Source organism: Schistocerca americana, chromosome 4, assembly GCF_021461395.2.
Source record: "Schistocerca americana isolate TAMUIC-IGC-003095 chromosome 4, iqSchAmer2.1, whole genome shotgun sequence".
Lineage (NCBI taxonomy): Eukaryota > Metazoa > Arthropoda > Insecta > Orthoptera > Acrididae > Schistocerca > Schistocerca americana.
In genome coordinates this window covers 285870685-285890088 of record NC_060122.1, presented here as the reverse complement: position 1 = coordinate 285890088, position 19404 = coordinate 285870685, and the positions used below count along the sequence as shown (strand labels likewise).

The 19404-nt window shown below is 39.0% G+C and overlaps 1 protein-coding gene across 1 annotated transcript in view; it reads right to left on the bottom strand.

Moving 5' to 3' along the window:
* Positions 1 to 19404, bottom strand: part of LOC124613419 (calcium-activated chloride channel regulator 1-like) — a 135526-nt gene that overhangs the window by 91776 nt on the left and 24346 nt on the right. Inside the window, exons 5-6 of the mRNA XM_047142121.1 lie at positions 14955 to 15102; positions 13147 to 13359 (exon numbers count right to left, since the gene is read on the bottom strand). Coding sequence (XP_046998077.1) covers positions 13147 to 13359; positions 14955 to 15102 — 361 coding nt within the window. The remainder of the gene's footprint in view (positions 1 to 13146; positions 13360 to 14954; positions 15103 to 19404) is intronic.

Below are 19404 nucleotides of genomic sequence, written 5' to 3'. Positions count from 1 at the left end.
TTTCTTATGCTGATTCTCATTTATCATTATTTATTCTTTATACCAGTAGATCCACTTTCCTGGTAACCAACTGTTTCACAATTTTCATTTTCTCTAACTAAATTTTGATTCAAATGCCTCTCTCTTCTCTTTTCTTCTTTTTGTTTTATGGTCCATAAACGTCCTTTCATGGTTGCTATATGAGAGTACCTGCTTACTCCACCAAATATTTTTCTGTCTGGGAACTTTTAGTTAATTAATTACATCAAATAAACTAGAGGGAACCACTCATGTATATCTGACTGATGTGTGGCACATAGCAAGTTATAAGTAGGGGTAGCAGCCCATTGTTTTGACTGTGACAATACCTACAGGCTTAGATGTTGGTAGTGTAAATGAACAAAATTCATGTCATGCAGTTACGTAATCTCTCACCTTGTTGTCAGTAAGTGGATGATGCTCATTATCTGGTTGTGAACTTTCTCAGTGTTATATTAAATCACTGCTGATCATCTTCTGGTTGTGATTGTGTGGGTCAGTATCTTTATCAACTTGGAGAATATTGTGCATCTTGTTGCCAAGCAAATTTAGAACTATCCTGGTGTTTTGTTTTCCAAGTGATGCATGGCAGCAGCAGTGTTTCTTGTCAATAAGAATAAGTGTTTAGCGTAGAGGCTTCATGAATTCTGGTGTGTGGCAATTGGTTTTTTGTATTTTTCTTGTTACTGATGCACACCAAACTAAATGAAGAACATAGTGTGCCAACAATTTAGTACATTTTTATCAGAGTAATGTGTTATTTGTGTCATGGTGCATGGCCTCTCCCAGAATTGTGTTGTGTTACTGCAAAGAATAATTATGCCATACCAGAAGGAGTGTAGCATAAGAATGACTGCATACCACTTAAGAGCAGGTAAGGTTTGGCAGGTAGAGGACATGTGGATGGAATTATAGTACACAGAGAAAACAGGAAAGTCTCTGTTATCACTCAGTCACACATCCCTTTTATTCATCTGCTTAATGTTGCAGATGGTTTGTTCTAACATATGTTGCAGGTGTGCTTTTGTGCATATTCCTTCTATTTGTTTAAACTTATGTGCTAATTATTGATGTTTATATAGTCTGAGAGGTTTCTTTAGAATGTAGTTATTATGCCATGCATGAAGAACATCCAAATAATTCACAGGTAGGATTGAACCACGAACGGTTTCAACCACAGCAGTGGTTGAGATAGCACCAATTAGTCACCCAAGGGGAACAATCTGTACTGCTACCACAGTTGCTACAACCACCATAAAAGTTGGCAAATCACAATCAGTTCCTTTCACTGTATGATTTCTTGTAATTAAAATTTGCCAAAATCACTTATCAACTGCTTCAAAATACATGACGTGTCTCACTCCCTGAACCATGTTATGGAATACCTTGCTTGTCACAAGTCAGGCCACTTGTTGATTGTGAATTTGAACTAGTGAGGGTCAATAATGCAGCACTACATGCCACTGCATACTATTATATCAATTGCAGCAGTCAACTGAGTTCTAACTAAATTGGTCCCAAAGTCTTTAGCAACTATGAGATGGAGATACTGGTGGACAAGGGCATTGCCATTTCTCTGATGGATGTTCGTAATGGTACACTGGCTTCCAGTCCTCATGCATCCACAGCAGCATGTTATCACATATAATGGAGAAGTAATCCCACTGAAGGGTCAAATCAACACCAAATAAGCTGCAAAGATATGGAATACTAAACCTATTGTAACAATGAAAGTAATCAATTTTTGAAAATATACTATAATTGAATGGATAAAAAATCTACACACCAAGCAGTGGCAACAGAAAATCCATATAAAGGTATTGAAACTTGCAATCTTTCATAGCCAGTGACTCCTCCTTGTGGCAGAAGGGTTGATGGAGAAGGAAGAGAGGTGAAGGAAAAAGGGATAGCAAGGTTCAGGAATTGAAGAGAGTTCTGAAAAGTTGCCCTGAATCCTGGGTCAGGGGCGAATTACCAGATGGGATGAGAAGGAAAGATTGATTGTTAGGGACTGCACCAAATGAGATTTGAAAACCTAAGAGCTTAAAGGATGAACATAGTGTAATACACAAGACAGAGATTACTGGTGAAACACAAATGCATGAGTTAAGAAGAGCAGAAATCTAAGTGCATTCTGATTTGATTTTGATTTGATTTAATTTTTTATTGGTTCAGTTTTATCATATAGCACAAATTGTACAATTGATATTCGACAGGTCAAAGATAAGTTACAATAATACATAGTATTAGCAATTAAAATTAGGTAACTACTACAATTAATTTTGTTATGTATTCAGAAATTCTCTGACAGAATAGAAACAGTGCTTTATTAGAAATGCCTTTAGTTTAGCTTCAAATATTGGATGAGTAGTATTTTTTATTTCCTCTGGTATCTTATTGTGTAGTATTACACCAATGTTAATTATGCTCCTCTGTTAGGTGGTTGTTCTGTGATATTTTTGATGTATATTTGATTCCCTTCTGGTACTATAGCTGTGTACACTTTTGTTCTGTAGCAGTTTGCCTGTTTTCAGGAGGTAGTCCCTAGTGAACAAGATAGTTTCATAAATGAATAAACTTGGAACATTTAGAACACCAGGCTCAGTAAAATGGGATTTACAGGACTCCATCTTTTTGAGACCACAAATTATTCTTAAAGCTCTTTTTTGCATTCTAAAAACCTTTACACTGTAAGTTGAGTATCCCCAGAAAGTGATCCCATAACGGATTAGTGAGTGGAACTGTGCATAGTATGCCTGCAGTACTGTTGTTTTGCTTGTTGTAGCCTTTAAAATTCTTAGGCCATAGCACACAGATGATGGTTTTCTACACAAGTTATTTATATGTGTGTCCCACTTTAAGTCTTGCTGAATCCAAAGACACAAGAATTTTGTGACACATTTTCTAGGGGATCATTTTTTAATTGGGCTTGAATAGACATTTGATTAGTTGGAGGAATTAAATGAAAATCGACACACACAGTTTTTTCAGTATTTATAATGAGTTTGTTTTTTGTGAACCACTCAGAAAGTATTTTCATAGAACTTTCTGCTGTGGACCGCAAAGTTTCTGGACTGGATCCAGTGAGCAATATGCTGGTGTCATCGGCAAACAGGATAGTTTTTGTGGGACTCATATATTCAACTAAGTCGACCACATAAATCAAAAAGAGTAGTGGACTTAAGATTGAGCCCTGTGGTACGCCATATTTTATTGGTAATTCCCTAGAAAGAAAGGAGTTATTTCTTGTTTTATTCATTTTGTTGAATTCATACTGAAGTGATACTTTCTGCTTGCGGTTTTTTAGGTATGAACACAACCAGCTATGTGCTACACCTCTTACTGCTCGTCTTTCTAATTCTATGTGGTAGAGGTGGGGAGAAATAGATAGGTCAGAAAGTGAAAGATATAGAAACTAAAAGGCGATGTACAAAGGAATAGTTACTGAGAAGAAATTCTGAGACTGGAGAAATCATCCTAAATTAAGCCAGGTGGGTGGCAAGAAGCTGTCTGCAGGTGGGAACTGGCATTACAACATGTCCTTGGTTCTTACCATCCACCTGGCTTTAATTTACATTAATTTCTTCAGTCTCAGCATTTCTTCTCAGTAATTGTTCCTTACTTCACTCCCTTTTGGCTTTCTATATCTTTTATTTTCTGACTTATCTATTTTCCTACCCCCACCACTATCACATATAATGAACTTATCTTCCTGCTCTCATTAACTCATGCATGATAGTTTGTCAGGAATCTGTGTCTTGCATATGACCATATGGTCCACCTTTAAGCTCTCAGGTTTACAGACCTAGTCTGGTGCAGTCTCCAAACATCAGTCTTTCTCATCCTGCCCAGTAACTCTTCCCTGACCCAAGGTTCTTGGTAACTTTAACACACTCTCCCCACTTCCTAAACCTCATCACTCATCATCCTTCTCCCCTCTTCCTTTCCCGTTGACACTTCTGCCAGAAGAAAAAGCCAAAGCTTCCAAATTTCAATACCTTTATAAGTTTTTTCTCCTGCCACCTCTTGGTGGGTAGATTCCTTACCTTTCAAATTACATTATAACAATTGTTTTAGTTGCTTCACTGATGGAAACAAATATTTTTGGGTTGTATCCATTTAAAACATTCACATTTTATTTATGATCAAGTGTCATTTACTGTTCTGTTTAGTGATTTAGACTAACAATGTGCAGAATACCAACAGTTGCTTGTACCCAGAGAAGGTTGCGAAAAAAATGTTCACACACATACTGTTCACATGCATGTGCAATACCAGGACTGGATGTGATGGCCGGGGAAATCTGCTTTTGAACTAGGCTGCTGGGATAATTACATCCATTGAAAGCTGATGTGAGAGTGGTGGTGTATTGCTATAAAGAGTCTTCATATGAACAAATATGTTTGCCTTGAATGCCAAGGCTGTTTGGGAGGGAACGTTTGACATGGAAAGGATGGCAACTGTCAAAAGGTAACTGTTGTTTGTTAGCAGGTTTGATGTGGACAGAAGTGTGTAGCTGGCCTTCGGTGAGGATGAGATCAACATCAAGGAAAGTGGCATGGGATTCAGAATAGGACTATGTGAAATTTAATTAGGAGAAGGTATTTAGAGATTCCAAGAATTTTAACAGATCAGCCTTACCATGAGTCCATACGGAAAAGATGTCATAAATGTATCTCAAACAAACCAGGGGCTCAAGACTTATGGATCCCAGGAAAGCCACCTCCAAGTGCCCCTTGAGGAGGTTGGCATAGGACGGAGCCATCCTGGTTCCCATGGCCGAACCCCTGATCTGTTTGTATGTCTGTCCCTCAAATGTGAAGTAATTGTTAGTAAGTATAAAGTTGTTTAAGGTGAGAAGAAGGATGTCATAGGCTCAAGATCAAGTGGACATTGACTGAGGAAATGTTCAGCAGCAGACAGACCATGCATGTGGGGGATATTGGTATCGAGGGAGATGGCATCAATGGTGACAAGCAAGGTGTGTGGTGAGAGTGGGACAGGCACAGATTTCAGATGATCTATGAAATAGTTGGTATCTTTGTACTACAAGTTGCAGGTGTTCATCAACTAAGGCAGATATATGTTTGGTGGGTGCTTTGAAGCCAGAAACTATTGGATGACCAGGACGACTGGGTTTGTGGATCTTAGGAAGAATGTAAAAGATCAGGGTGCATGGTTTGGGTGGGGTAATAAGTTCTATGGCTTGAGGTCTAAGTCACTGTGAGAGGCCTGAAGTTTTTTTAGGAGGGAGTGCAGATCAGTTTGAATCACATGGATGGGCTCTGAGCACTATGGGACTTAACTTATGAGGTCATCAGTCCCCTAGAACTTAGAACTACTTAAACCTAACTAACCTAAGGACATCACACACATCTGTGCCTGATGCAGGATTCGAACCTGCGACCATAGGGGTCGCGCGGTTCCAGACTGTAGCTGTGATACATTTTTGAATAGGTCTTTAGGAGAGGAAATTAGTTACTGAATAAAAAATACAGGGTGCCATTAAAAAAAGTCATACTGCTGTTCATAACTTTGTAAAAAAACAAAGCTACAACGAAGGCAATCATGCTCATTGATGTCCCCCTGATGGCTAAAGAACATTTCCTTGAAATATTTTGTAATTTGCATCTGGACAAACAGTAATTTAGGGTGGTCAAGATAAATGGGACACCCTGTCTAATGGCAGGCAGTAATGAGCCCATTGCCACATGGCCTACCACTGCAGGTTCATGTTGTATCCATGAAGTGAAGTAGAATAATAACAGAAAATGTGAGTAATCAACACAAATTATTCCTCTACCAATGAAGATTTAAAACTTCAGTGATGAGACTTATGCTGTCACTGGGACAGTGATTAACAAAGTCCATGGATGATACTGATCAGAAACTTCAGTAGAAGAAATTCCTGAATACTCCAGTTCCGAGCAGAGTCAAAGTCCAGTAGAGAGCGACCCAAGAGTTGTGGCGTCTTGGCAACAACAATAGCATAATCAAGGATGAGACTGCCTGAACGTGGTGCTGTATGCTCTTATGAAGCCCATGCTGTATGCTCTTATGAAGCCCTGGCAGCATAGGAATACGCCCACTATCAATGAGATTGTAGTGACGTGGGTGACGTGGCACAGCATGATTGGAGCAGTGCAAGGGTGCAGCTACTTCATGAGGGCACACCAGCCAGGTATTGCTGCAATACTTCAGAGACAGCTATTTACAGGAGCCATCCCTGTGCTGTCTGGCTAGGTGGTACTGCACATGACCCAGGCACTGCTGGTCTTGGGTTGTGTGACATGTGACCTGCAGTCGCTTGGTGGCAGGCGCCATGGTGCGGCATTGATGACAACACATTTCATATTGCCTTGTGTCATCATTAAAGCAGTTAGCAAGGAATGATATATTGCATTTAGTCTCTCTTAAATTTTTATAATTATAGCACATTAAGAATTAAACAATGGAAGGTCCAGGATGGAATGTTATCCACCCACTGACCTGTATACCACTATTACTGCCTTTTTATTTATTTTTCTCTTTGATCTCATCGTGTTTACATGTCAGTTTTAGTTTGTTTCACCTTTCACTATCAGCCCTACTTCCTCAGGTTTCATCTTTTTCACCATATTTTATCTGGTCCATCTTTTTTGTGAGTTTTTCCCATGTATTTTGGGCTTGCTCCTTTCATCTGTGCCAATACAGAAAAGTTTCACTATTGCTAGGCATTACTCAGATCAACATACCATTCCTGTGTTGTTCCCTAGTTCATGGAACCCCCCCCCCCCCCCAAATGGCCTGACCATCAGATTACCCATCTCTGGCTGCAACCCCTCCTTCCTCAATGACCTCTATCTGTTCAAATTCCATCATTCCATAGCCCTCACCAACCTAGTCCTTCAGAACCATGTAAACCAGGCCCAAACCTCCTTCCATTACCTCCTCTCCATCTTTAAGATTCTCCTGCTCTGCAATCCCAAATTCCTGTATCTCTCATACTGAAACTCTTGCCCTCCAGGACTAGAGCAGTGTGTACAACACCTTCTCTCAGTCTCCTGGTCACTACAGTGGAATCACTTTTTCACCACCAACCCTAATAATTAGAATCAACCCAAAACCAATATTGAACTCTGCCTGTCTCAGTTCACTCCTCTATACAACTATAATCGGTTCCTGCCACACTGAAATCATCCCCTGTTAACATTCCAGAGTTTCGTAATCTTCAAACTTGTAACACCATAATTAATCTCTCAAAATGGAAAATAGCCTTAAATTTTCAGAAAGAACAGCAATCCATCAACTAAAAACTGATCCTGAACTTATAAGCTTACCTACTGATAAAGGCTTCACCACTGTGATTTTGAACCAGAGAGATTACCTGGTGGAGGAACTCCACCAGCAGTCAGATCAGTCCGCCTACAAACCTTGCTACAGTGACCCCATTCCAGCCCTGTCTCAAATCCTTAGGCCCATCCCAGAACCCCTCCCATGAGCTCGCATCTCTCCTGCCCCTATCACTTCCTAACCACCGAGAATCCCAAATGCCTCTCCTGGTTCAGATTTGTGATCTGGGCTGAGGCTAGGGACACACTATCCACACTCCTCCAGAGCCTCAACATCTCCTCCATTTGCTTCACCTGCCCCTCTTCTACCCAATGAGCCACCTTCCTTGATGTTGCCACATCCAGAAAGGCTACTTTGACAGCTGATATCTATACTATACCAAGAAGTCCTGTCCATAAAGTCTAGCCATTACATGTGTAGTGACAAGCAGTCCCACTCCAAATATAACAAAGGCCTCACTGAGGCCTTCACAGATCTAAATTACCCTCCCAGTCTTGTGCAGAAACAGATCTCCCATGTCTTATATCTCCAGTCAACCACCACCTCCTGAAATCCCACTGGCTGGCTACAAAAGAGCTCTCCTCCATGATTCAGACCCACCCATGATTGGAACAACTAAATCACATTCCCTGCCATGGTTTCAACTACCTCTAGTCACAACCTGAAATGAGGAACATCCTACCTATTATCCTATTATCCTTCCCACTCCCCACACAGTGGTATTCTGCCATCTACGAAACCTATGCTATATCCTTGTCCATCCCTAATCCACTCCTGCTTCCAACCCCTTGCCTCATGGATCATAATCCCTGCAATAGACCTAGATGCAAGATCTGTCACATACATCCTCCCACCACCTATACCAGTCAAAGGCATCTCCCACCCCACGAAAGCTCTCTATGTGGGTACGACAAGTAATAAGTTGTCTGTCCACATGAATGGCCACTGACAAATTGTGATGAAGAGACAGCTGGACCATCCAGATGCTGAAAATGTGGCCCAATAAGATGTGCTTCATTTCATTGGCTGCTTCACAGGACATGTTATATGATCTGGATCCTGCCAACACCAGCTTTTCTGAATAGTGCAGGTGGGAAGTCCTCCTGCAATATACATTACATTCCTGTAATCACCTTGGCCTCAATCTTTGCTTGTCCCTGTCCTCCATCTTTCTATCCTCTTCCCTGCTGCCACTCTAACACTACACAGCCTTCTATTCCACAAACACACCTGCATTTTTCCCTTGTCTACTTTCTGCTTTTCCATGCTCCTTTTCAATCCTTCCCTCCCCCAAACCTCCCAAATGCAGCTAGCAGCCCTACCTTCTTCCTATCACATCCCTGCATGCTGACACAGACAGCATGCGCCTTTCACCACCCCAACTCTGCTATCCATCCCCCTTCTTGCCCTAAACTTCCTCATTGCTGCTCCAGTGAGGCACAGTTTCAGTCTGGCCACAGCAGATGGATTCCAGAAATGAGAGCTTACATAGAGGCTTACTGACAATCATTCTTCCCTTGCACCTTTTGCATGTGGAATAGGGAAGATGGGATCAGTTAGTGGTACCAGAAGTACCCTCCACCACACACCATTAGGTGGCTTGTAGAGTATGACATAAATGTAGACAGTGGTCATTTGTGAGTGAGTTGTGCACATGTCTGAATCTGTGTGTGTTTTCTGTTTTGGAAGAAGGTTTCTTGGCTGAAAGCTTAATATTATAGCAGTCTGCTTATTGTTCCTGGCAGTGACTCACCATCTCCTCTAGATGGTGCATATTAACAACTGAGACATTTAAGCAGAAAACATAATACTGGTAAAATCTTGTGTGGAATAAAAATAACTGAAAGAGTAAAGCAAACCACTCATCATATAGTTGAGGTGTTGAGTGGCTGACTAAAACATAAACAATGTTGACACACACTGCTTAGCTTTTGATCAATGTTCTTCTCCAGTGCAGACTAATACAAAATACACATGCACATAAACAAATATTCATGCATGACTACACTGTTCCCACCCATCACACTATCCTGGTACTGCAGTTCTATTGGGTGTAGTGTTGTGTCAAGTAAGGCAGATGAGAGAAGGAAGGTTAGGAAGGCAAAGGTGGTGTGGCTAAGAGCTAGTAGGAAGAGGTAGCAAAAGAATGGAATAGGAGTGTAACACTGGTAAACTCATGCTGGTGCTGGTATGGGAAGATGAAAGTGACACACAATATGGTGGATGAGTGGTATGTGAGGGAAGACTGCAGAGAGAAAAATGTGAGCATAGATTGACAGGCTGTAGAAGAAGGCATGGGGCAGAGGTGGAGATGGATGTGAAACAGAGGCTAATGACTAGTGGAGTTCAGTTTAACTACTTGAATGTTCACAGATCATAACTGTGATCTCTTGTTATTCTTTTGGAATGAGGTAGTTTTACAGGAGAGTGAATTCAAGTCAATTGCATGATCAAAGGATGTGTTATAGATAACTATGCTCAATGTAGTCCAGAGAAATTGGTATTGAGGGGAGAATATCCAACCAGTGAAGTTGAGCATGTTGTTCCAAGCAGTATGTTCTTCCACTCGGTGGCTGAAACTGCTCTTGGTAACAATTTGGTGGTGGTTATTCATTCAGATGGATTGTTGGTTGGTGGTCTTGGCTTCCATAAAAGGCTATTCAAAAGTTACAACATGGCTGATATGAATGCTTTCACATGTGATCCTGCATCTGTTAGGATAGGAGATACTGATGATGAAGTCTGGAATAGAATGTGCTAGGTGGGTGCTCTGGACATGTATTGCACGTGGTTCTTCCACTGGGATATGACTGCTGCAGCAATAGTAAACTTTAGAGAATAGTGTCTTTTTAAGACAGTCCTTCTGCTAAATAAAAATGTGGAGATAATCACACACTACACACTTGAACCATTGAGAGGTAGATACACACAAAAACAAGAAGTATAACATAGTAGCTTAACTTCCAAACTTTTGTCTTCAGAATACACAGCTACATTGTCTTGATGCTTTGAGACAGCTAGGCACTAAAGTAGTGGTTTTTGAAGGACAACATTTTGGGTTTGAATGTTACTTTTACTTAAAAAGCAGCATTAATGTTTGTATAATTATGATATCCATATACATAGGAGAACTTTTACTGTAAACCTGTTCAAACACATTAAGAGTTTGCAAGATAACAGAATTTAATGCTATTTCCTCCTGTTTCAAAATTTTCATGTTTGAAGCAGAGCAGTAGACTGTTACAGTGGCTAGTTCATACTTTCTTGCACACCCCTTTCACTAGTGCTGTGCAAGTCAAATGTCACATGATTGTTCAAATGATGTTAATACTGTATTGAGTGCTTCTGTGTATCAGGAAATCTTGAACTTTTCCCAGCCCATCTGAGTTCTTTCAAATAAATTTGTATGTGACCTCAGTGGGAAAGCTCCATCTGTGAATGTAAGACGACTCCTACATACTCTATTAAACAACATACAAATGTTAACCTCAGCAGCAATTGTTTAATCTGGGAATATAGGCTGACCCTGTATTTTTTGAATGACGAATTTGCACAAATAACTTGTAATTTAGACTGTTGCACTATTTCATCTTAATCACTCACTGCACTTGTGGGTGCTCTACTTTGTAGAGAACCTGACCGGGCCTTAGCCTGTCACACAAAATTGAAGACTCATTATATCATTCTGCTCTAGCCAATTCTATACTGCAACTACTGAGCCACACAAAATGCTTGCCCAAAGCAACAACAATCACTATATTAGAACACATTGTCAGTGGGCAACAGTTACTTTGAAACCTGAACTCAGCTAAAACAGTGGTAGCTGCAGCAACATAGTTCATAATCTGTGATGCAGTTAATTGGTAAATTTACAACAAATGTCACAAAGAATAACAAACATATTGACATAGGAAGATATTGGATCCTCAAAAACTGAAGGAAGGATGCATTTTCTATGGGCAGTAGTGCCAAGCCTGAAGCACATTTTTGACTCTGATAAGAAATGTTTCTATTTTTTCCAACATATCTAGTCTAGAATGATCTAATCAGATGTGAGACAATAATAATCTTTATATAGACGGTTTTGTACACAAGACAGCTATAATTACTGATGCCAACTTACAAACATTAAGCAGAGCTATTTCTAAGTATAGGTTTTTAAATTAACATAGTAAATGATAGAAGAGATTGCCAGCCTAGTCTAGTCTGGAAATTAATAAAGTTCTTTCCTTAGCCTGAGAAGATCAGAGGTACTGTACTTTTTATACAGTTACTCAGATGCAAGGACAGTAAATATAACTCTATACGTTTTTTACATGATAAGATCACAAATAAATGGGTTAAGGATTTCAAATCTACCCTCTGTTTGTAGAACTATATTGTCAGCTATCATGTTGTAAACTGCATTACTCCAAAGTGTTGGTCCATGCATTCATCCATATTTTTGAAGAACTGAAATATCTAGGGTGGAATACAAACAATGGAATAAGCATATATATAATAGAAGGAAACATTCCACGTGGGAAAAATTATATATAAAAACAAAGATGAGGTGACTTACCGAACGAAAGCGCTGGCAGGTCGATAGACACACAAACAAACACAAACATACACACAAAATTCAAGCTTTCGCAACAAACTGTTGCCTCATCAGGAAAGAGGGAAGGAGAGGGGAAGACGAAAGGAAGTGGGTTTTAAGGGAGAGGGTAAGGAGTCATTCCAATCCCGGGAGCAGAAAGACTTACCTTAGGGGGAAGAAAGGACAGGTATACACTCGCACACACGCACATATCCATCCACACATACAGACACAAGCAGACATATTTCGAGTGTATACCTGTCCTTTTTTCCCCCTAAGGTAAGTCTTTCTGCTCCCGGGATTGGAATGACTCCTTACCCTCTCCCTTAAAACCCACTTCCTTTCGTCTTCCCCTCTCCTTCCCTCTTTCCTGATGAGGCAACAGTTTGTTGGGAAAGCTTGAATTTTGTGTGTATGTTTGTGTTTGTTTGTGTGTCTATCGACCTGCCAGCGCTTTCGTTCGGTAAGTCACCTCATCTTTGACATATATATATATATATATGTCCTTTGTGTTGCATGGATAGCTTAGAGTGGAGATGTCTTCCTTCATGGCTGCCAATAGTCAGCTGAGCAGAAGGTACTTAAGAGGTAAAGAAGTAAAATTGTAGTTTTTGGAAAGTAGGAGAGATATTGGCAGAAATAAAGCTCTGAGGAACGGCCATGAGTCATGCTTGGGTAGCTGGGTTGGTATAGCACTTACCCATGAAATTCAAAGGCCCTGGGTTCAAGTCCCAGTCCAACATGCAGCTCTAATCTGCCAGGAAGTTTAAATGATGGAAAGTCCAGGTAGAAATATCATAATGTTATGAAAAGGATCAACAGCTAATCATAATAGAGATGACATGTTGAGTTGCAGACAAACACAACAAAAAGACAGTTGCTTGTTTAGTTTTTGCCCAGAGCCTCCTTGAGGAAACAAAACACATACAAATTCACACAAGCAAGCACACCCCATGCACACAAGACTGCTATCTCCAACAGCTCTGGCCAGGTTTCAGGATTTTACTTAGTTTAACAAATGTTTGTATGTTAAATGTGCATTACATTTATTGTACTGTTTTTAGTATATGTATATAATCTACCAAATTATTTATGTGCTCTTTTTCCATCAGAACTACCTCTATTTCCATCAGGACTACCTCTCGTACTTGCAATTTTTGTCACAAAGAGCAACATACCTAATATCAGTCAGAAGAGTATAAAATATGAAGTAGTACCTCTTGAAGAGTTTGTGCCAAATATCTATTACTTTTATCCCATTCTTCAAAGTCCTTGGTCATCATATATGACTCAGAAGAATTCAGTACCAGTTCATCAAGGCCCTGCTCTGGTCCATAGTAAATACTCAATGTTGGTATAGGTAAAGCAGAGTCAATAACAAAATCATTGTGAATTTTTTTGTCCTTATTAGAGATTTCTGCCTCAAATACCTGCAAAGAATTAAATTTTCACATTACACAGTAAAAACTAAAATAGGCTTAAAATAAACATAAACTGATTACTGTCTATTGACAAGAAATAATTCTTCAGATTACTAAGTTTTTTTCTGAAAAACAGATATTGACTTTTCGCCAAAATTGTAGCATATTAAAATTCCTTCTTGTATTGGTTTCATAGCAGATGTATGCTTTCTGTAGAAGTGGAGTTTCCATTATCCATGCAGTACTCTGGTGCACCATCATGTGAATTATTTTACTTTTCATTTTCCATCTCTAGGATTGGAGCAGACTGTTCAAGATTTGGTTTTATTTTATTTTCATTCTTCACCTCTATTTATATTCAGCCAATTACCAGATAAGTGGATAGCTGTCTTTCCAATAAAGAAACTTTTAATGACCTATTTTAATAGGTGCTTGTAAGAGAAGAAATTAGATCATTGTTTCCATATTGTGCTCATCATTTATGTTACATATTACAAGAAAGATGAATGGAATGGTTTTACTCACCAAAGTTATGAAAGCTCCCAAGCCAAAACAAAAAAATGTGAAAAGTTAAGAGTATTCTAATGGCAGTTGTTTACATCTCTAACAAAATTTATGTGAGACACTGGAAAGACTATTTGCAACTTATCCAGTATATACATTACTTGGAGCCAGCTGGACTACTGTTTTGGGAATATATAGTTCTGAGCTGTATTTACAGTTCCACTGAAATAAGATATCAATATATTTATGCCTATGCAGGTGATTGGAATCATGTATTGTCTTTCTTATATTGTATTAATCTTTGGAATATGAATCATGTAATAGAAAAGCTATAATACATAATTCTCATAATCTATACAGACTAAAAATTATTAATCTCTTCTGTTGGTAGGATCTTTTATTTCTTCTGAGTCCTGTCTTTTCAATCCACCACATCTTATTCTGTCCTCCACTACTTCTCTTTCGTTTGCTTTCCATGAGTTTCTGTCTCTTCATCACCCTCCCCTCTACACTTTCTACAGTCTGTACAACTTCTTATTTTTTTATTTATTTCATTTTACAGTTTCTTTGAGAAGTATATTTTGACACATATTGCACTGAGTCTTCTGTAACACGTTTTTATCAAACATTTACATCTATGTATTAACAGCACCTTTTCAACTGCTTCTGAAAGGTTGTCATCAGTCTCTATTTATGAATGCTGTTCTGTAACTAGATATTTATTCATTTCATTCCATATGTGTAATTTTCTTGTGAATAAACTTCTTCCCTCTGCAACCAATAGAAATAATTTTTTTGTTTCAGGGATCACAAATAAGGTACAGCCATCTCTATATTGACATTGGTCCACTATTGCTTTATAAATTCAATTGGGAGAATCTTTGGCCCATGGATACCATTTCAATTTTGCTTTTTATTTACTGGTTTTATCATAATGTCAGTAGTGTTGATAAAATGATTTCTGATTTAAAATTCTTTTGGATCCAGATAAAATTTTAATGTTGATTTTGATTACTGAAAAACTATAATAACATAATTATGACACAGAAAGCACTAAACCACAATTATAATATAAAAAATAGTTTCTAATATGCACTTACATTCGCAATTTGTAAAGTTTTCCCAAGAACACCATTTAATGAATCAAAAAGTGCACCAGTTAGCATCAGTAGCCCCTGCTGATCTTGCACAGAATAAGTTCTTCCTCCTGTTGTCCAAGCTAAGTGCTCCAGATCATCTGCTGCATCACTGACAAGTAGAAGAAAAAAACTTAACAGTCCATAGAGTATGAGGCATAAAAAATAAATAAATGCTGATGTGAAACCCATTTTATATATATATATATATCACACAGTTTTCCATTACTTTCCTCTCCATCTCCAGCATTTACTGGTTGATGTACTTCATGAGTCAATATTTACTATTTCAAAATTTTTTAATAAAGATTAACATCAGAATTTCATGTTGTATGGAAAAACAATTTTTCACAGCATTTTTTGACTAAATGCCCTTAGTTTTCTTTTAATATTAGGTTCCAATGACAAGCTTATAATTACTTTCTCCATGGCCCAAGGGCTGACTGTCAAAATTGATATTTTGGTAATATTTTACCAGTTACCTGAGATGATATCAAAGTAAGTAATAAAGGGATGTTAGCAATGCCATCAGTCTCATTGGAAGCAAACAAAGCTATAATAAAATAGGCAAGGTTCTGGTAAGATAAGGCTTCCAATCTATTTTCTGATCACTCAAGAAGGTAAATAATATGATATACACAGTAAAGGCAATCTCAGGCTTCTGGAATTTGTGGTATTCCTCATGAGTGTAGGAATTATTATATTGAAGGGCTACACATACAATGGTGGAACTATGTGCAGAATTCCATTCAAATCTTTTGGATGTGCTATCAAATCATAATATAAATTACTTGAAAAACCTGAATATTAAATTAACAGCCATCTTTGCTCATACAGCAGTAGCCTCAGGACATAGATTCACTTAAGAATATATAAAGTAGTGTTCCCCCTCCCCATTGTCAGCTACATCAGTCCATACCAGGATTTCTGAAACTGTGCTCCATAAAACATTGATGTTTTATGGGAAGTGAATAAGTGCTTCACAAAAACAAATTTTTCTCATTTTTTAAAATTTTATTAACCTTCAAAATAAACAAGGTATTCCATCAAAGTACCAGAATTTTCAAAATGTTCTGTCGAAGCAAATGTTTGGGAACCCCTGATCTACACCCTTATGAACACGACAAAACATGCCAAAACGTATTTTTGTATCTAGTTTTTAAATTATTTTATGTGATGATGTGTCAGTGCACCCAACTGATCACTGATGCCACATGAAGTACAGTGAGCGGGAAAATATCAGCAGTTTCTAAGCACATCACAAACAAGCATATATTCATGTTTGATGAGACACAAATCTTGCTCCATTCATTTGTTACCATAATTTTGTCATTAAGACAGCAATGTGGATCAAGTTTTCAACATCCTGAAGCAAAACAGTTACTATGCTCTTAGTGATGCACTGAAGCAGGTGATTGATGCCGAGATGCTACAAAGCAATACACTGAGCTGTTTACTTTCCAGCAAGGTTGGTGGCACTACAACACAGACATTGACATAATATCTAGTAGCCTGTGTAAATCCTTGGCCGCTGCAAGATATCACCATGACATAATATGGCTGACAGTCAACTACAACAGTCAGCTTCTAAAGGTGGCAGTGGAGAATGTTGTCAAAGGCTTCAGTTATAATTTAAACATAATACGGCATGAAAACTAAGATAATTTTTTCTAAGGAATTCATGCTGGTGATATTACAAGCTTTTCTGAATTAAAAATGCATGTGTAGAGTAAACAACCAGATTATAGCAAGAAGTATAACGAGATAGAAAATCAAGTGCAGCTATCAAATTTCAGAATGAGACTGTTCATATGGATATGAATCTTATTTTTGAGAAACATGTCAGGTATTGTAAGACATGCATGTTATGGCAGATGGTGCAAGGGGATTTTAGTGGACATGTGATAGATTCTGAGCAGTAAGCTAAGAACTAAGGTAGTCATTCTCACAACAGAAAAAAAACAATAACAGAATTTACTCCAGAATCATACAACAGAAAAAGAGAAACATATTGCTCATATTACAGTGAAATGTAATTCAGGTTTTACAGATTAAATGGAGACCATGAGTTACGTTATACATCAAAACAACTAGGTAACTTCAAGTAATGGAAAATTCATATTGGTGCTGTACCTAGAGAAGTATTCTGTACTATTAAAAATCTGTTTGCATAGAGTGAGACATTTAATGTGCAAAGCATACAAATATCACAATAATAATACCAATGTTGATTGGTGCATAAAAATGAAAAGGAGTGCATAAATTTTCACCAAATTCTCAATTCAACATCAAGAAATATTGCAAGGGATCTGGAGGATACCACATAAATCTAATTACAGGGAAGGAACTATGTTACACAGAAAACTATCATGTCCAGCTCCTTGTGAACACATACAGTAAACAAGTTGTCTCTGAACGTACATCAAAGTAGAATGTGAGAGTACTACGTTTAAAGAACAAACTGTACAAAAGTGAATCACACAAAATTGAGCATAGCACAGCAGTCATAACTGATTATATAACTTCTGCTTGTAAGGTGTCCTTCAAAGGTGAAATGACTGAAATTCATACGAGTTCTTATAATCAGTGAGTTTATTGTCATACTTAGCCAACAGCATACATTTTACAGCATTAATGTTCATCATAGGTTACTTGACTAGAAGGGATATTATGATGTTGCACCTCCCCTCCCCCCCTTCCCCCCTCTGGTCTTGATGCCTGCACTGATTTGGTTGGGGAGGGTGTAATAAAGCTGTTGTATCCTCTTCTGTGGCAAGATGGCCCATAACTGTTGTAACTGGTTCTTGATATCTTGGATAGTGGTGCTGAAATCATCAGAATAAAAGTCTTAGCCATCCCCACACATTCTATCGACAGATCTGAGAACCTTGCTGGCCACAAGAACATCTCAGTATCAAGTAAACAGTTGACAGAGCCACATGCCCCTAGTGGGCAAACACTGTCTGTTGAAAAAATGGCACCACAATGAGGAGGTAATGCAGGATATCTGTGACAGACCATTGTGCCATCAAACTTTCCTCAGTCACTACCAGTCATTACTGAGGCCTTACCCATTGGCTCCTCAGATACTGATGCATGGAGTAACACCCCTGTGCCTCTCCAGAACATTGGAGGAACGAGGCCTCCTCTCAGACCACCACCATACTTGCCGACAATGATGGTCATTAGGGGTAGTAGACAATTGGGATTCATTTCTGATCACAATGTGATGACATTCATCATCAGTCCATGCAGCCCTCCCACAGCACCATTCCAAATGAGGATGTTTTCTGTTGTGGTGTTAATGGTAGCCTATGCTTGAGACAGTAATTCCCTAGTCCACCTGCTGTTAGTCTCTGACCAATGATGCAGAATGACACAGAATGTTAGAGGGAGTCCATTACTAGTTCCTGGGTGGCAGGTGCAGATGTGAAGGAGTTACGATGTGCTTAGGGCACAGTACATCTACCCTCCCTTGTGGCGGTCAGATGTGGTTGACTTGAACCTTGCAATGAGTAAGCCTGCCTCAGATTCCCATGCAGTCTAACATCAGGTCACTGTCCCATCCAAATGCTCCACAAATCTGGATACTGCACAATTCGGCCAGCCAGCCAAATGGAGACACACAGCAAAGCCCCTTTTAAATGCTGCCAGGTGCTGATCACACAGTCTCACAAGAGTACACAGCAGCTCCTTATCCTTCATACTGATCACTCAATGTGTGACGCCGTCCGTGCCCCATATATACCCTATCAGACCACATAAATAACACTAATTGTGAACAACACTGTTGCACTCTGGTGGCCTACATAGCTATCACTGAGCATTGCAACTCTAAACTATTTCATAACCCTGAATGGCAGAATATATATTGCCAGTGACCATGTCCTGGATGTTTCACTTTTTTTGCGAGATATTGTATTTTATACTCATAACTCTATAGGCTAATATCTCCAGAGCACACATTCTTCACTCTTGCTATTTCCTGGTCTCAGTGTTTTCTAGTGCTTGCCCCACATCTGTCTACACCCCTGGCCCCATGATCCGAACTTCACTCATCCTACACTCACACTTCTTGCTCCACAGAATCCCGTTTCCTTTGTTCAAACTTCCCTTTCCATTTCACTCCTCTGTGGCACCACATGCTGTGCAAAGCTCATACAGGCTGCGGCCAGAACAAGGTCATCAGTGTAATTTTTCTATGCTGTGTTGTTGAAGCCTCTCCCCTCCTAACTACCAGTCACTTTCCCCAATCTTCCCTTCTGATCTCTTCCTCCTTTCTTCCCTCACCCACACCAACTGACATAGCCTTCTCACTCCAATACAGCTGCAGTGCAAGTACAATGCAGTCAGCTAAGACAATATAGCTCTACAGGTTTATGTACATATGTTTGTGTACATATACTCAACAGCT